This window comes from Rhea pennata, chromosome 13 (genome assembly GCF_028389875.1).
Source record: "Rhea pennata isolate bPtePen1 chromosome 13, bPtePen1.pri, whole genome shotgun sequence".
Taxonomy (NCBI): Eukaryota; Metazoa; Chordata; class Aves; order Rheiformes; family Rheidae; genus Rhea; species Rhea pennata.
In genome coordinates, this window is record NC_084675.1 from 24,023,811 (window position 1) to 24,041,695 (window position 17,885).

General features: G+C 44.2%; 1 protein-coding gene across 4 annotated transcripts in view; it reads left to right on the forward strand.

Annotated features, from left to right (window-relative positions):
- Nucleotides 1-17,885, forward strand: part of ZFHX3 (zinc finger homeobox 3) — a 197,247-nt gene that overhangs the window by 139,271 nt on the left and 40,091 nt on the right. For all 4 annotated transcript variants that reach the window (XM_062586918.1, XM_062586920.1, XM_062586921.1 and 1 more), the window contains exon 5: nucleotides 14,305-14,412. In XM_062586918.1, coding sequence (XP_062442902.1) covers nucleotides 14,305-14,412 — 108 coding nt within the window. The remainder of the gene's footprint in view (nucleotides 1-14,304; nucleotides 14,413-17,885) is intronic.

The window sequence follows — 17,885 nt, forward strand, 5'->3', positions numbered from 1 at the left end:
TGTGTCTGAATTGGTAATAAAAACAGGAGATAGCATGCAGTTTGGGAGCAAAAGGAAGGGCAGGGTTGAGAACTTGCTTCCAAAAGTTCCTGCTTGGTTTCAGAGCACCATTGGCTGCTTGTGCATTGCCAGCAGATTCCAGGAAGTCGCTGTGCATCTGATTACTTCATTACAGAGCTTTCATTGACTTGGCTGCACTGTGCTGATGAACTGAGACTGGGGACAAGAGCTCATAATTGAAAGAAATAAATTCTTATCACAGGCCCCTGCTGGAGTCACCACCTGGATGTGTGCCTTCATCCAGGTTTCAGGAACATTTCAAATCTCTGGAGCACCTGGTGCTCCCTCGTTAGTGTTTCAGGAAAGCCGAGCACCGGAATCACAGGGACTGTGAACTGTCCCAGGGTGACTGTGAAACTCTCCTCTCTCCCAGCTGACGGGCCATTACTGACATTATTCTGCTTAACTGCTTGTCTGCAAGCCAGGCAGCTTGTGAGTCACAAGTAGCTTCAGTGTCTCATTGGGAGTCTTTCCATGCTCTTCCCTTTCACTTGGTCCTCTGTTTTTCACTTACTAGTTAGAGCAGCCATTTAACACTCCATTTGCTCTCTTAGATTGGACAGTGTGTGAAAGCTCCTTCTCTGCTGTATAATAGTGTGCATAGGCACTATGGAAGAAATTGTCTCATTTTGTTGTTGTTTGTTTGTGCCCCGTCCTGTGCAGAACAGCTGTTTTCTGGAGCTGATGCTTCCTGAAAAAACACAATTATTTAAATAAATAAATATTATTTAAATATTTTTAAAAATTACCACAGTGCTGGTGGTATGCAGGTGAATGGAAAGTCTTCACTTGATATTCTCTGACCTCATGAGTACAGCTGAATGCTGGAGAGTCAGGGCCGAGATTGCAGTCGCTTTCAATTACTTGAAACCAAGAGAGGTAGAGAAAAAAAGCCCGTTAGCTCTAGGAAGCTGAAATCTTCTGCTGAAAAGCTCATTAGTAGTAGGGGAGAGCAATTACTAACATTCTGTTAGTGCCACTAACCCAAAACCAGGATAGGGTGAGTTCAGCCTCTAGGACTTGGTCATCTCTACCCTGGTGGTTAACAGGGAGTTCCTCAAGTGTGTCCCAGAAGAGACCCCCAACCCCAGTGCTGCATAACAGTGATTTTTGGGGGGTTCCACTGCTGATTGTCTGTCAAAGAGCTTGCATTTATTATCTTCTCCCTTCTTTGTGCCAACACAGATTTCTTTGGTACTGCTTCCTTGGAAGCTGTCAACATGGCAACAATGTCAGGAACCATGAGAAATTACACTGCAATTGTGTTGAGTATAAGAGATAATGTGGTGATTTACCATACAGATCACAAATGAGCAAATGCAGTTCTCACTTTTAGATTTCTTGTGAGAATGCCTGCATGGCCTGCATGAACAAACACATATCATGACCTTGATTTTTCTCTTTGCTGGCGTGTTTTATCAATAAAGCACAAAATGCAGGTGCTAGGGGAGTCTTGTAGCATTTCACAAAGAGGATAATTGATTCATGAGGAGAGAAAATCTTTATGGAAAATAATTTGGACTGCATCATAAGTATTGCTCAGATTTTTGAATTCCAGCTCAACTCTAAACCCTGCCACCCTTCTGACAGGTGGGTGTTGGCATCCTTGCCACTGCTCAGCTAACGCAGTCCGGCCATGTGTGTGTGCTCGGTAACCTCACTGTGCTCCCAGCAGACCCTGGCATCCTGGGAGGAAGCCCCCCTTCTCTTTGTACTTCACTAACAGTCTGAGTCCCAAGCAACTTGTTTCTGGCTCTCTTCATTGGCTTAGGTCATTCCACTTTCTCCAGCATGGAGATGCATCTGTGTTGGGATTATTTTCTCCTAAATGTAAATGCTGATGTTCTGCGGTTGAGTCTGTGTATATCCTTCATTGCCCGTGTTGTTGAAATGTCCGTTCCTTGGACAGTATCAAATTTGTCTTCTCGGCACCTCTGAGGGGCAGACAAGTAGTATTATCTCCACTTTAGAGCTGGTGAGCAGAGGGATTTGAGAGTTTGCCTTGTTTCCAAGTATCAAGGATTCTGTCCCTAGATCTTGTTACACTTCTGTGCAGGGTCTTCAAATATGAGATGAAGCAGAACCCAGATGAACACTTGTCGTTACCACATTCCGCCTCTGAATTTTGTCCAAGAGCCTTTCTTATAGGTCATCTCTGATGAAAAATGTAAGATTGATCCTCTCTTGATCCAGTAAGACACTGTGCACATACTGTTTATGGTCTTTCATGATTCTCCATGTTCATATCTATTGGCAGTTCCTGGAAATAAGGTCCTGTAAAAGCCTGGTTTCACAACGCTACAGCAGACATGTCTTCAGTCTAGTTAAGAATGAGTCAAATTTTGCACTTCTCTGCAAGTTTCTTCCACATCATTATATATTACTAATAAAACATGCCCTCCCCATAATGACTGGACTGAATCTTCAAGTGTGGGATGAATTTTTCTGAGCAACTGGAAGTAAATCTGATCACAAATGAAAGAGCTTACATTAACCTAAAAATCAGTCCTTTTACAAAACTCCATTCCCTGTTTTTGTCCTGAATGCTCCAATGGAGCACGCTCCAACTTTCCATGTAGTTTAAACTCACTGGCACTCTGTGTACAAACTGTGCCTGAATAAATTTTTTAGAACTGCTAATCATCTTTTCCTTGTTATTCACAACAGTAGGAATTGTCCTTATCGGGGAATAAAGGATGACCCTCACATGATAGCTGCAGAACTGAAGGTTGGTCACTCTCCCTGTTACTGCATCAGCTTCACAGGCTGACGCCCACTGGACCGCCTTTAGCTGGAGAAGCTGTTAATTTCTGTTTTCACAAACAGACCAAATCAGAGCAGATGTGAGCATTGGCAGCAGACTGACAGAATAGTCAGGGCTGCTGGGTGTGCATCAAAGCCTTGAAATCTCGGAGTTGGTAGCTCTTTGTGTTTGGGGGAGACTGGAAGCATCTGCTACCGTGGTACAGGGTGGCCCTTGCAGCAGCCGCAGGTGCGCGCTGATCTTCCTTTCCCTCTGGCAGAAGCAAAGTCACGTGCCCAGCTCTCCACGCCCGCTGCGTCCCCTGCCTCTGCCCCTCTGTTCTGGTGCACACGTGGCCCGGCTTCGGTGGCTTCGGGCTGTCCTCCTCAGGGAGGCAATATTCGGCTTGCTTTCACTGCAAACGATCTTCTTCGATAAGCAGGCTGTGCATCAGATTGTTGCTGTGTCCTGGCAGCCCAGGGCGCCACTCCCCCCCCCGCAGCCCTTTTTGGGAAACTGAGACCGTACTGGTCATGTGGCCTTCCACAAGCCTTTGCGCGGAGCACAAGCTTCTCTGAAGCAAACTCTGTTGACAGAAGTTATATTTGTGTTTATTTGTGTTTAAAAATAACATGAGAAAGTTCTAATCCATTATAAATATTTCCTATAAAAAAACCACATGTTGCAACAGGGAGACCAGGAAGAGAGAGCATTTGCTCCCGGCAGCGAGCACAGAGCTCAGCAGGTACGCGGGCAGGCGCCGCAGCCGCGAGCGGTCCCGCGGGGCGAGCGCAGTCAGCCGGGATGCCCTGCGTGGCCCAGGTGGCTGGCTGCGGCTGGCGTGTGTCAGTACGGAAGTCGCGTGCAAAAGGATAACCTAGCTGCTTTATGTCAGCATAATGATGTTTTCTCATTATTAAAAATGTAACAGTTCTGGACTTTCTTTCATCTTTAAAAAGCATAAAAATTCAGAAAAACTACCCAAAGATGGAATTATAGGTAATTGTACATTCATACCTTATGGTGTAATGTGCTAAAGGAATATTTTGGCTGTCCCTAAAACAGGGTACTATAATTATGGATTTCCTAAGTTTTTAGCGAAGCTTAAAAGAACTCCACAAACGTGCTGAGGTCAGGAAATGCTCGGGGAGGGGAGAGAAGGGGGTCAGCAACAAATTAATTAACTTTTCCTTCGAGCAATGTCATGGAGAGTAAAAACAGAGTAAGAGCTGTATATTTAAAAAAAATCAAACAACAAAAACATTAAGCAGAAATAAGGATGTTTTAGTGTTTGATTTAACTATGGCCTATGATGATATTATTGGACAGAGTTAAGGTTGTTGGGCGCACTCCTTACGCATTTCCAAACCTTAAGGCTAGGCGTGAATTAATTATAGCTAATTTTTGTTATAGTTAAAACATTCTGGAGCTGTAACTTGTCGTGGAGTTGCTCGAGTTAACTTCAGCTTTACTTCAGCTCTGTTTGTGTTTGGGAATCTAGAAAGTCTCTCTAGAGTGAGCTTATTAATACTAAAACAGAGTTCCTCAATTAAGTGTATTATTTTAAATAAGTTAAATAACTTATGCTCACATTGTGGAGCGTGGACGCTGCAGATGCAGTGTGTTGGTTCTTCTCCTGAAAGGTAGAGTATGCAGTTCCTGAAGAATCTCAGCTTTTCTGGAAACGCGGGTTTGTCTTCTCACAGTTGCAGCGGATCAATACAGTAACTTCCAAATAGCAGCTGAGCAAGGCCAACGTGACACTCCCTGCCTGAGTCTGCAGGCAGCCTGGAACAGCTCAGAAGGGGTTACGTCCTCCTGCCTCTACAAAGCCATTTTATTTGCGTGTAGGCCATTCCTCTGTATGCGTTTAGCAGGCAGACGGGTGTTCTCCTCTCAGTGAGGACAAGTAGGGCTGCCTGGCAGGAGGCGAGGAGGGAAGGAGCTGGGCGGATGACCAAGAAGGACAGGGCTGGAAAGCAAGAGGAAAGAGAGGGATTGCAGGGGCTCTTGTGGGAAGCAGGTATCTTAAAGGGCCAAGTGCCAGCTGAGCGTAGGCTGACGTTCACCTGCCGGACCCAGGCGGACTGGTGCAGCTGGCGGGGAGCCGCAGTCCCCTCTGCGGAGCGTGGCACCAGGGCTCCCGTCCGCTTGTGGCCGAGAGGTGCCAACCCGGCTGGGAGGTCAGAGGAGGCACACGGGGCACCGTGCTCTCCCCTTGCCGCATTCAGGCCTTCCCACCTCTTTGCTGCCCCATCTCCTCCAGGCTTCTCCTCCTCCTCCTGGTCCTCTCCCCTTTGTTTCCCAACCCCTCCTCCCGCTTGGAGACCGAGCTGTCCTTTCCCTGCAGACCTGAAGCTGGAGATGGGTTTTTCTTTTGTTTTGCTGTTTGATCTGTTTGTATTTTTGCATGAGTCTCCTTTCCAGCTGATTCCAGTTTGGAGCTAGGTTAAACTGTGCAAAATACTGTTTAAGAGGGAAAAAAAAGAAAGGAACTTGTCAAGATTCATTTGTTATATCACATTTAAAATGAAACAGAATTGGAGGTAGTTTTTGTCCAAAGCGGGAGGGGGAAGGGGGGGGGCTGAAAAGCCGTCAAGCCGCAGGAGAAAGCCCCTCCTTTGTTGTCCTCCTGACATTGAAGTGTAATTTTTCATGGTTATTTGGACTGGAAAATGGGGGGAAAGAGAGAGATGGGCTTGCGATTATTTCCCATAAATGACAACACAATCACATCACGCTTCACTACAAATATGCTCAAGGAATTTGCCTTTTTTTTTACATTTCATGTGTGAAAATAACGGCAACCTTTCTAGTTCTGATGAAATTCAAGGGGACAAATCCCTGTTGGGTTCCACAGACTTAAAATTTAGTCCCATTTGCAAAAAAACAGGCACCCCTGTTCCTGCACAGACATACAAATAGCCTTTGTCTCAGGGAGCTGATTGCTGGACATTTTTCTCTTTACGTGGAATTACGTACTTTCTTCAGAGGTTTTTCTAGTGGCAGTCAATTACTATGCTGCAGAATCCTTTGACAGGTAAACTGAGGAAATGAGAACGTGAACTGCAGATAAAGATGGCGGTTTCTGTTAGGCAGCTTGAGCAGCAGCCCGAGCCGTTTTGTCCTGGCTCGCCAGCGGAGAGGGTAAGCCGCCCAGCCCATGCTGCTGCAAACCTTTAAAGGTTCCTTTACATAACTTGTTGTTCACATCACTGACTTGGTCATTCTTTGCTGGATAAACACAGCCTTCAGTTAGCGACTGCAAAATGGGAGCATCTCATAGTTTACTCTAGTTTGGAAACTGTCCTTGTTTGTGCAGAACTGTTTTCTAATATGTTATTTTCTGCAGGGCTAAATTCTTGTCTGACTTGCCAGGGAAATGAAGGTTTCCAAAGCAATCAAGGCCTTCCTTAAGTTCATTCTCTGCACGTAGCTGTCCGAGATCCAGATCCTAGTGAAGTGAATGAGTCTCCTACATGCTTAAAGTTAACCACATGTTTAATGTTGGCAGGTTTGGGCCAACTGCTGAAATGACATATTGAAATTAAAAAGGTGAAAATCTTGGGTTCTCCTCCTCAAGGCTAGGCCTGTTCCTTTGCTGACAATAACTGTGCACTGTAGACACAGACAAGCCTCTTGTTTCTGCTCAGTGTCCTTTTTTATTTTTGAAAAAAACAGTAGCAAATTTCGTCACTACTGGGTTTTATTTTTTTCTTCTAACAGAAATTATTTTTTCTTCTAATTATCCTAATAATGTTATTCTGTTTCTTAATACTGCTACACTTTTTTTAAAAAAATACAAAGCAAAATGTTGCAAGATTTCATCAATCTTTTCCATCTGCACCATGTTTGAGAGCACTTCTCAGCCATATAAAACTCTGAGCTATACATAGAGTATTCAGAAATGGGGCCTCTGGCTAGAGTTGGCAAATCAGATAAAGTGACTGAATGCAAAAAAAGCAATTTATATTAAAGAAAGGAAGATACTAACATATGGTGGGGGGTCATCTCATTTTTGTTCAGTAAGAACCTTGCTTGGGAGATAATCAAAGATCTGGATGGTTGTCAGGTCTTTCATGGAAAGTGGCCAAGACTTTTGGAGTTCTTCTTTGGAGGGGGAAACAAAGAAGTAGAAGCTAAAAGTTTGTAAGCAGGTTTTTTTTGGCTGCTGAATTTCTTGTTGTATTTATCTGAACACTTGGCCTATAGTTGTTGCACAAAAGCGAGGTAAAGTTGCCTCACCTTGAGAAGATAGGTATTTGAGGATGGCTTTTCAGTGGGGGCCATATTCATAGTCTGCATTTTCTTTCTTGTCGATTAAAACAGCACAGAGATGCTCCGACCGTGCTTCTAAGTACGATCATCTTAGAAATAAGTGTCGTTATTACAGGATAAATGTAGGGATTATTATTTTTCTGCGGTCATATGTTAGATGACTAGCACTCACCTGCAAGCTTTTTGCATGAAGGCTGGCACTCCATAGCATTCTTCTTGTAACCTGTGCCTAGTGCTGTCTTTTCACTGCTGGAGTCCTGCTTTTCCTCTCCTGCAAGTGAAAAATGAATGAGTTTCTATAGAACAATTTAGTTAGAAAATAGCACAGAACATATTTGTTCATATATGTACACCTTGAATCTGAGCTGCGAAGGCAGAGACTGTGTGGTAACCAAGGATCCCTCAGGAGAAGACTTGTCCCACATGAGCTAGAGCAGGGTGAGAAACACAAGACATCAGAAAAGAGATTTCCTATGTTTTCATGTGGATAGACTGCCTTGTCTTTACATGCAAATATTCTGCAAGTCAGGCAGAAATTGAAAGTTTGGGGGGCAGGGGGGAATTTTTACTATTTTTCTGTTGGATTGATCACAAACAGTCGAATTGTTTCCAGGGTGTTACTCTGTATCCTAACCCTTGATAACTTACCTCCTTTCATCAGCCTGTGCTAAGACTGTGCTCTCATTCAGATTTCAGTAAACAGAAGGGCGGGAAGCTGTGGGATTCGCCATCTTTGTGTTCTCATCTCAGGCCACCAGCAGCTTCAGTAACACGTGTGGCTTCACTTCCTCTTCTACTCACCTACAGCAGTGTGTGTTAAAGGATTCCCTTGAAAGAATGAATGATTAGAAATACAAGATGAGGGAGTTGGGGCAGCGAGGAGGAAGCCAAACACCAACTTTTTTTTCTCCTCTGAATATGGAAATTTTACATGCTGCATGCAGGAACTGTGCTGCGCTCTGTGGGATTGGAGCCCAACAGCTTTCACGACAGTAACCAGTAATTCAGAAATCGCACAGCCTTTTGAATCACCCGGTGGGAGTGGGGATAGGTATTACTCAAGCTGAGATTTGGCTGTGGGACCAAAGATAGTACCCTACCTCCTACTAAATATACCGTGGGATGTCTAATAATCAGATGTCTGATATAAGTCTTACAGGGAGTCGTAACCTCACTAGCACTGTGCTGAAACAGCAGGTCATGTTCCCAGGGAAGTGCATGTCCTTTCGAACTGTTGGCACCAATTCGTTATACACCTCCTTTTCAGACTCTGTATTTACTCTCTTTCTACAACTGAATGTACCTGGCCTGTGCGCATGATGGGACTGACTCTCCACGTGCATATTCTGCAGACCCACAGCTCTCTTGTACTGCAGCTTGTTCAGGTGAGGGACAAAAAACACTTTCTGTGCCAGTGTCATAGTCTTACCTTGCACAGCTTATGGGGCAACTGTGCTCCTGGTGGGCTTCTCAGGAAGAGCCCAAACACAGATGGCATCCACCTTGGGCTGACAGACTAAAGTCCATGGGATTTGAGAATAAAGCCCCAACCCGTTCCATAAGGACCCAAACCATGGTGAATGTCTTCCCAGGGGTGTGGACCTCAAGTTTAAACTAGTTGAAATCTGCTGTACTTCTGAAATGTGTCTGGGTTGCAACCTCATGGTGTCCCCTCCACTAGACTACTTTTCTGAAATCTCCCCAGAGTCAGCAGCATTGATTACTCTTCCCTAGCACTGGGAAGCTTCTCCTGTGGCCTGATGGTATGGTATTTCAGTGCATGCATGCATCCATGTGCATGTGCACTCATATAGCTGACTTCATGCAGGGTATAGCTGTCACCTCTCTTTGCTAATATCAGCCTGCAAAGGTCAGCCAGGTCTCAATTCTGTCATTCTATGGGCTTTTTTGGCTAGTTAGCCTGAAAATGAAGCATCAGGGATTCTTTTTGTTTCAACAGAGAGACCCTGTGTACAATTAAAACTTGTTTCTGGTAAACCTCATTCCAGGAAAGATGAGCTTTTAACAAAAGGCTTTTGACAGCTGCAGGGTATTTCATTTTTTTAATGCCGAATGAAAAATCAATACATTTTTCTGGGTTATACATATTCAGAACAGGCTTGATATTTCCATTATAATGGAAAATGGGTGTCTGCACATCTCGCCTGTCAGAGCTGCACCACCGCATTTTCCAAGCCACTGCTAAATATTTCAAACCTGATTTGATTGTGGTTCATGACAGCTAATGTTTCTCAGCTCTTGAGCCTGCCGGAGGGTGGGGAGGCAAATGCGTGCTCTTTCTCTTCCATCCCTACATTTCCACCACCCCTGCAATGCCCCTTATCCCTTTGGGTAAGAGATACTGGTTTGCTAAGGAAAATATGGCAGGGAGGATAGGCAAGAGGTTGTAAGCTGTTCAGATTGGCATAGACTCAGTCAGAATTTGACTTCTCCACACACACAAACTTTTTTAAATCTCCATTTTGAAATGTTGGAAAATGGCGGAAGTGTTGTAGTTTGACCCTGTGCACGGATTTGGACATGTTTTCAATACGTTGCTGGGCACAGAGATTTCTTGACATCTGCAGAAGTCAGAAAATACCCGGGATTTTCTGGAATCTTCTCCCTCTTTCTCTGCCGCTTCTTGAGTGAGTGGTTTAATTTCAAATTAAAAGGAAATGCCACTGTCTGATATGATTTATTCACAAAGGAAGAAAAGACTTTTCCTAGGAATTTGCATGGGACAGATTTCAGAAGATGGAATAACAGATTCCTTTGCCTTCCAGGTGCCCTGTAGCTACAGCTAGTTTCTCTTGGTACTGAACTGACCTCAGGCATTTGCAAAATTCTTTTAAGAGTATTTATTAATACAGCATCATGTACCTCATGGATGGCAGTCGGGTAGTGGGAACTCTGAGCAGGTTGTTACATTTGTATTTCAATGAAACACAATTTGCCTCATGCAAATTCTGTTGCCACAGCCTTTGTCCCTGCACTGGTGAGCTCTTTGCAGAGGATGAAGTCCGCTTGCCCTTCCTGAACTCAGAAATCCTGTGTAGCTGGAGCTTCTGGAAACCGAAGATACCCATCTAGCAGCTACATCCTCTATACATAGACTAGAATAGTGTATCTGGCCTTCAAGAACCCTCTTCTAAGATTCCCAGGCCAGGAGTCAACCCCATCTGCATCTGACAAAGTATCTTTTTTGGCAAGCTTCCAAACCTCTGGGTGCTGTGCCCCAGACACGCTCTCTGTAAGTCCTAGTCAGTCTTTGGCCTGCTGAGATTCTCAATATATTGCTTAAATACTGAGGGAACTTTCACCCGTTGGATATCAAGCTTGATTGGGACACTTTTTAGGACAAAGTTGAGTACCTTTTAACTACAAAAATGAGTGGTGGAATTCTGATCAAACTCTGTAAGGAAAAATAAAACTTTTAGGCAGTCATGACAAACAGTGATTCACAGCCTCAGACTGGTGTAATTTAACAGCAACCTTGTTATGTAACAAATGAATTATAGTGCTTTGGAAATACATTTCTTGCATCTTGCTCGCCTGTAGCCCAATCTGCCTTTCGGAGTTGGTCGCAGGATATTTTTCCTTCTCAGTGCGGGGCTATCTTATGTGGGTCTTCAGGCCGCAGTCGGCTCTGAATGCAGTATGGGAACAGTGTGACATCAGGATTTACAGTCAATTAGAATGGAATAAAATGGGAGCCTGAAAATCCCTCATTAGCTGTGCAACTTGAAGGTGAAGGATCAAGGAGACTAGAAAACATTTCCCTAGCAGTGTGATGGCGTGGTACCATTGTTCCGAAAGATGGCCCGAAGAAATGCAAGAGAAAAGATGGCTGGATACCGTTCACTCAGGTGTTTTTTTTGTCTAGACCTTCCATCTCAGTAGCAGTGCTGGAGTTGCCACTGCAACACAGCAGCTGCAGAGCTGTCATCAAAAAGAGGCCTGTGTTTACATAGGTGCAAATCTTTGGGAATAGGAGTTAGATGTTTTATTGCCTGTGTTGGAGGATCTCATTGTTAAAAAGCTGGGTCAAATCACACGTTCACGCATTGTCTGAAATCTGTTGGAGTCTGGTTTTTAGTGCTTCAGAGGAAAGAAGACGTCAGCAATGCATGCAGCCAGCTGAGGAGCGGTGTGGTTGAGGAAGCTCAATCCCAACTGACTCTCTGCTCAGCTCAAACGTTAACTGCTGCAGTACACTTAGACCAAGCTTAGGAAGCAGAGTTGTTGCTAGCCTCTTGGAAATGGCTCCTGGCAGAGGATCACGAGGAAGCCTGAGTTGCTGCTTTCCGACTGCTGCATGCATGCCCATCAGTGCATGCTGAGTCTCTGTGCCTGGCTGCTGTGTTCCTGGGGGCTGTCTGAGTGCAGGGACCTTCCCTAGGTGGGCCAGGAGCAGTAGCCAGGCCCCAGAGAGGAGTAGGGAGAGTTGTTCTTACCTGCTACTGGTCCTGCAGGCATCTGCAGAGGCCCATGTAGCAGGGAGTCAACCAAAGGCAGAAACACAGGCTGTCCCATTTGTTTGAAGCCTAAGAAGCCTTCCTGGACAAATGCATCTTGTATTCTGCTCCCCACTCTCATCTTGCTTTAAAAAACTGTCCTCAGTAAAATCTGCTTTTGTTTGCTGGAAGAAGGAGAAGAAGGTTTTGAAGCATACGTGTTTGTTTTTTTTTTCTTTTCTTTTAGGTCTGCCTGCCCAGCGCAGAGGTATTTGAGCCAAGTAGGCAGATTTTTTATCCTTAGAGAAAAGCCATTTCTAAGAACAGGAGTTCGGTGAATATTTGGTACAAGTGTCTGTCTGGTGGCTTTGATAAGACACCGACCAGTAAGACAAACAGTGCCTGTGAGTTGCAGTGGGCTGCACACTGAGCAGGGCAGAAGAATCTGCTGTTTGTATCCTTGTTTTTTTAATCCTTTTTCTACCTTTATTGGTATTCATAGCTCACATTTTTCCGGTTACTGTCAGCCTGGGCTTTCATCCATTTTAAAGAGCTATTTTTTCCCCTTGTTGATGATGATGATGGTATAAAGACAGATGGTGTAACTGCTTATGAATGTCCTACTTTATTCCCTTCGAACCAGACAGTTCACTTGAAGCCGTATATTGTTTCCACATGCTCAGGTTAGAGCCCAGACAGTGTCTGAGCCCAGCAGCCAGCTCACCCTTCCTCTTCCTCCCATGCAGATGGTGACACCTCTGGGTCACAGCCGGGAGTGCGCAGCACTGGCCGCCCTTTGTTGTTGCCGCCCGGCAGGGGCGAGGAGGGCCCTGGAGCTGCTTGGGTGCTAGGGGCCCCTTGCCAGGTGTGGGTCAGCGGGTGGCCATCCCTGGGCTGGCCACCCTGTGGGGCACCCCGCTGCTTCGCACAGCCACGGGGCTGGAGCGGGTGGAGGTGCTATGTGGGTGCTCGCTCAGTTTTAACAGCTGAGTTAGGTGATGGATGCACTCCTCGTCCGCAATTGTGTTTTTTCTGGAGCATCTGGGAGCCAGGTGCCACAGGAAGGCCTCGGCTGGAAAAAAATGGATTTCCACCTGAAATACCCTTAATGAAAGTTAAAATGAAGGTTTTAATAACATAAAAGAAATCTCCTAACGAAGATTTTAATAAAACCAGCTAAAACCTGGGTTTTTTGTGCTGCCTCAGTTAAATAGAAGCTATCTCACCTTGGATCACAGCTTTTCAAAGACAGCAAGATAGGGTTAGGTCTCATTTGTTTTATTCTCCAAGGTGGGAGAATTTTGGAATTCTGAAATGCGAATCCAGTTGCTGATTCCACAGCACTAACGTCCCGCAAACTTGACTGTTCATCTGCTTTCTATATCAGTTATTTGTAATTTTCTAAATGTGATACGTCTTTGCCTAGAGGTGCTACCCATCACACCCCTCAGTCTGGGGTCGTCTTTCCCAGTAGAAGACCACTGTGATCCCTGAAGCTCTCAAGAGTTTTGAGCTTTTAAAAAAGTGAAAGAGGGGTAGCATGTAAATCCCAGCTCTTACTGCATCATGCCATGTCCACTTAATGTCAGTGCTCCTCTCTGAATGCTTTTGCCAGTTCTTCCCTGATGAAAGTTGTCACATTCTCAAGGTCCACTGCTGAGTTTCTGCATAGTCCCCTAATACTTACTTTTAACCCTAATTTAGCCTTAGTTTTGCTAGGGAGAATTGACAGGAGAGGGGAGCCTGTTCTTTCAACTAGTTAGCTAGTTCAGGTGAAACCTCAGGATAGTCTAGGATTTACCATGGCCAGATAATACAAGTTAAAAGTATAAACTATCATGCCTAAAAGAAGATATCATGGCTTAGAAGTACCCTTTCTTCCTAGTGTCAAGTAGCCCCAGTCAGTTACATGGAAGCCATCAAGTTGCATGTACTGTATGTAAATAGCCTAGTGGTTGTTATATCCTGGTCTAAGAGGTTGGGCAGATACAGCTGTCTTGTTTCCAGTATCCTAGCTAGCTAGGGTGTTTCTGTGCAGAGCTGCGCGTGCCATGTCAACATACTCTGTCAAACCACAGCCTCAGGACTGTGATATTCTTGTTAACAGGTGGGGCATTGGCACTTTATATTTTGTTCTGCTCTTTCAGAATGTATTTTCTTACTTGAGGCTTCAGCACCTGTACTGATACTGATGTGTGTGCTCAAACTCTTTCTGTTGGCGGGACGGAATGAAGACTTCCTCCTATGCCTATGTCAGGGTCCTATCTGCAGAAGACAATGCTGCTCTTTGCTTTGTCCCAATAGAAGTGAGTTGTGCTGTTTCTGCAGTGAATTGGGGGGAGGGGAGGTCTCAATATTCAATGTCAGTACTGCCCAGCAACATTTTGTCCAAAGAGTTTGGGCTGAGGATGTGGGGGGAGGCTATGACAGAAGGTGCTGAGAGCAATCTTGTGAGTTTCTGACCCTTCTTTAGTCCGTAGTGTATTGTAGTAGAACCTTGTCACACCAGGCAGTGATTTCATTGTAGGAGATGTGTGGGTAGCTGTAGGTCAGTGTGGTCAGTTTGCTCAGTGGCTCTCACTGCTTTCCCCTTTAGCTTCTCTCCTGGTCAGTTAGCAAGTAGTCATTGGGAAAATGATGAGTGACATTAGGTGCCTGTCTCTCAAGACTTGTGCTTCAGCCTCAGACATTGGTATGTTTGGTGACAGTTACTTGCTCTTTTGACTTCCATTTTTAATGTTACTCCTTTTGTTTTTCATATTTCAGAAGAATCCATTGAAGATGTGGAAGGGCCTAATGAAACAGCTGTTGATGCTGAAGAGCCTGCCAAAGAGCAAGAGAGTGGAGGGGACAAGGACCAGAGTAAATGGACAGGTCAGTTTTGATCCCTCTTTTTCTCTGATAGGTTCTAGGCTAGGCGTGTAGCCATGTTCATAAAGGGTTGTTTAGTAGATGCCTTGTTGTCTTCTAAGGCTGTGCTCTTTTCCTCTGTTGGCTTCTTAAAGAAAAAATTTTAAAAAATCTACAAATTCTCAAATAACTGCTTGTTTGCAGTAATTTTTTGACTTCTTGGTTCATGTTACTATTGGAAATGTTTTTCTCCTTCCGTTCTCTGCACTCCTCCTCCCCTACGCCTGAAACACCATTTGGGTGGCTGATGCTATACTGGACTTCCCAAGAAGTCCCAAGAGAAAGGAAAGAAAAGGAAAGTGGGAAGTTGCAAAGCAGTAGTATGCTCTTTCCTTAAACAACCATGCCAGCACATTCAACATGATGTAAGTGTTGTCCTATAGTTAAGTTTTGGGGCATGGCTTCATGAGGCACTCTTTGAGCTGTGGTCAGTCATGCTTCCTCACTCCTAGCCATGTATTTACACTGAAGGCCTTGGGTTGGAGTTAGCCTGTACCACAGGGTGCTAGACCTGAGCCTGAGACAGTGGGAAACAGCAGCTGGGAGTGGAGGAAGGGAGAAGGGGACTGCCTGTTTTGGCAGCAGCCAGCACTTAGGTTGGATTAAGCCTATCGTGAAACTCCACCCTACGCTGTTAAGACTGAGAGGCTGTTAGTCTGCTTTTTTCATCATGGTCCTAGCTCTGGCAGCAAGGTCTCTCTGAAGAAAAGCAGAACAGAGAGGCAGACTTTGTGCTTCTGTTCTGTTAGACACTCGCTTTCAGCTGGAGCGGTGGCATTCTGAAAGTGAAAAGGCAAATGCACAGCAATGTTTATGTTGTTCTGGAGAAAGCTGAAAGACTTCACTTCGCAAAACCCTTGGATAAATTTCAGTTCACTTGCAAGATATTAGAAGGCTACTGTCTTTCCCAGAAGATAGTTGCTACTTGCAAAGGGAGAGTCTTTTAAATATTCCTTGCGTTTTAGCAGAAAGTAGCTGCAGGATTGTCCGCCTCAAGAGAAGGCTTTTCCCCTCCTTAGCTCATACTTGCTGACCACTTCAGCTTAGTTGTGGAAATGAGGGCACTGAAGGTGGTTACTCATTTTGCTTAACCCAAGACTGAGCAGTTCTGAGTGCCCATTTCTCTTTCTGCATGGTAACCAAGTAAGTCTATAAACTTCTATTTCCTTGACATCATGCCTCTCTCACTTTACTCAAGAGACCCTTCTTTCAGCCAGCCTTTTCCTGCATTTTTGGTGATTGCATCTCAAAGAGACACAACCAACAAGATATTTCAGCATGCAAAGTGTTCAAAAGAATGGAAAGTGGTCTTTCACCTCCATACAGTATTAATCTCTGCCATTAGAAGATATGTCCAAACTTGGGAAAAAAGCAAGCTGTGCTTTAATGCTTGTCAAAACTCATGTTCTCAGTTCATGTTCTAGACCTCACTTGCCGATGTTGCTCTGCATGTCATCCCCCATTACAGACCGACCCTTGAACCTAGAGATGCAAGATACCTACTCGAGTGTAGGGGATGTTTTAGTTTTTTTTTGATGCATGAGATTGTGTGATTTTAAGTGAAAGCACACTTTATGAAAAGTCGCAGAAAGATCTGTGTATTGTATATTATGTTTCCTGAAGGATAAGTAGGGCCCTTTGCCCAAACCTGAGACACTTGCAAAGATCTTTGTGAAGAGATTACATGTGAAAATCATTTAAGGAAAAAAGAGAAACTTACTTTTTAAACCCTCTTCTGTCCAGAAGTTCTAAGTTTGAATGGTTTTATTTTTTCATCCTGCCTGTGAAATTCCTAACTCATTCTTGGTGTTTGTCAGTGAAACAGTAGGTGAGAAATCGACAGCTACACTGAGTCTTCAAAGGAAAACGTGGACTACACTGCTGTGTATATAAGCCCACAGAGCCCTGGACAAACTTGTCCAGAGCCATTGCAAGGCTGAAATGTACAGCCTCAGCAAGATTTAGACATATGCTTGTGTTGAATTCAGCTCCTGCTTTCAAATGTGTAACAACATCACCCCTAAATTATAAAGCAAAAAAAGAAGTTCTAATAATGTTTATTTACAGTAGATATGCAAACCAAGTCTTACACCTCAGCCTTGTGTTTTTTCTGCTTTTAAACTCCCTTGGCAAAGGTAGCAATGTCATCATGTCCTTGTGGAACTCAGACCTAAAAGGAAATGAAACTAGGTCAGGTTATTCATGACAAACACAGAAGAATAGTGTCTGCATGTATGAAATATCAAAAGACCTTGGTACAAGTTGAGATGTTACCAGTGAGGGAAATATGGAGTATCAAGGAAACAATCAAAAACAACCTTGTTGTAAAAAGAGACTGCAAGAAAAGAGCTGATCTGCAGCTCAGCTTAGTGAGAAAGCTATCAACCATGATGTCAAGAAAACTAAGGAGCATGAGGCCTTCTTTGCATTCATCTTAACTAAACAGGTTGGCTGCATGTGAGAGACTGGAACAGCCTGTATCAGTGACAGCGTAGCGAGATCTCTACCTCAAACAGTGAAGGAACAGGTTGCAAAGTATTTAGCTAAGCTAAATTTTTCAGATCTGTGACCTGCTGCTTCATGCTTGGATATTTCAAAGAAATGATGAAACAACACCAGATCTGTCAGCTGTTATCTCATGTGAATTTACAGAAAACAGGGGAGGTACCAGGGAAGGACAAACATTGTTCTTATCTTTAAAAAGATGAGTAGCAGGGGAACTATATAACTGCCAACTTTTTTTGCCCCAGATTTTTCTGGGAATTGACCAAACAACTGTTTGTAAGTCCTGTAAGATAATGAGATGAGTAAGAGTCAACATGGATTTGTCAAGAGCAAATCATGTCAACACAACCCAATTTCCTTCTATGTGAAGAAGGCTTTGTTTGCAGTAAGTGTCTCATATCTTGGCTTTGGTAACCCATTTGACACTGCTTTTTATGACATTCTCAAAAGCAAGCTCCAGAAATGTGGTGTAGGTTAAAATATTGCAGGATGGGTGCAGAACTGACAGGGAACCTTGGATTAAAGAGTGGTTGTCAATGACTCATTGTCAAAAGGAAGCAGTCTTTTGACTAGAGCATCAGAGGAGTCCCCCCCTCAAGCTTGCGCTTCTCAGTATTAAATTTGCAAATGATCACCACCTGGGGGCACATTTAATGCCTTGAGGAGCAGAATATGAACTCTGGATGATCTTGACAAATGGAGATGTGATCTGGGGGGATAAAGGGATACTGTTCAGTAGGGACCATACCCATGTAACTGCAGTCATGTAGAGACAGTCAACTGTATAAATGTGACTGCACCAGTAACAGTAAAAAATCCCAAAGGAATTAGGATCTCGTGTTGGCTCTCATGAGAATAACTTTGCCCTTTTCACAGCAGCACAACAGGGTGTATCATCTGCAGGATGTAGGCAGTGGCCATTTCTTCAGTGC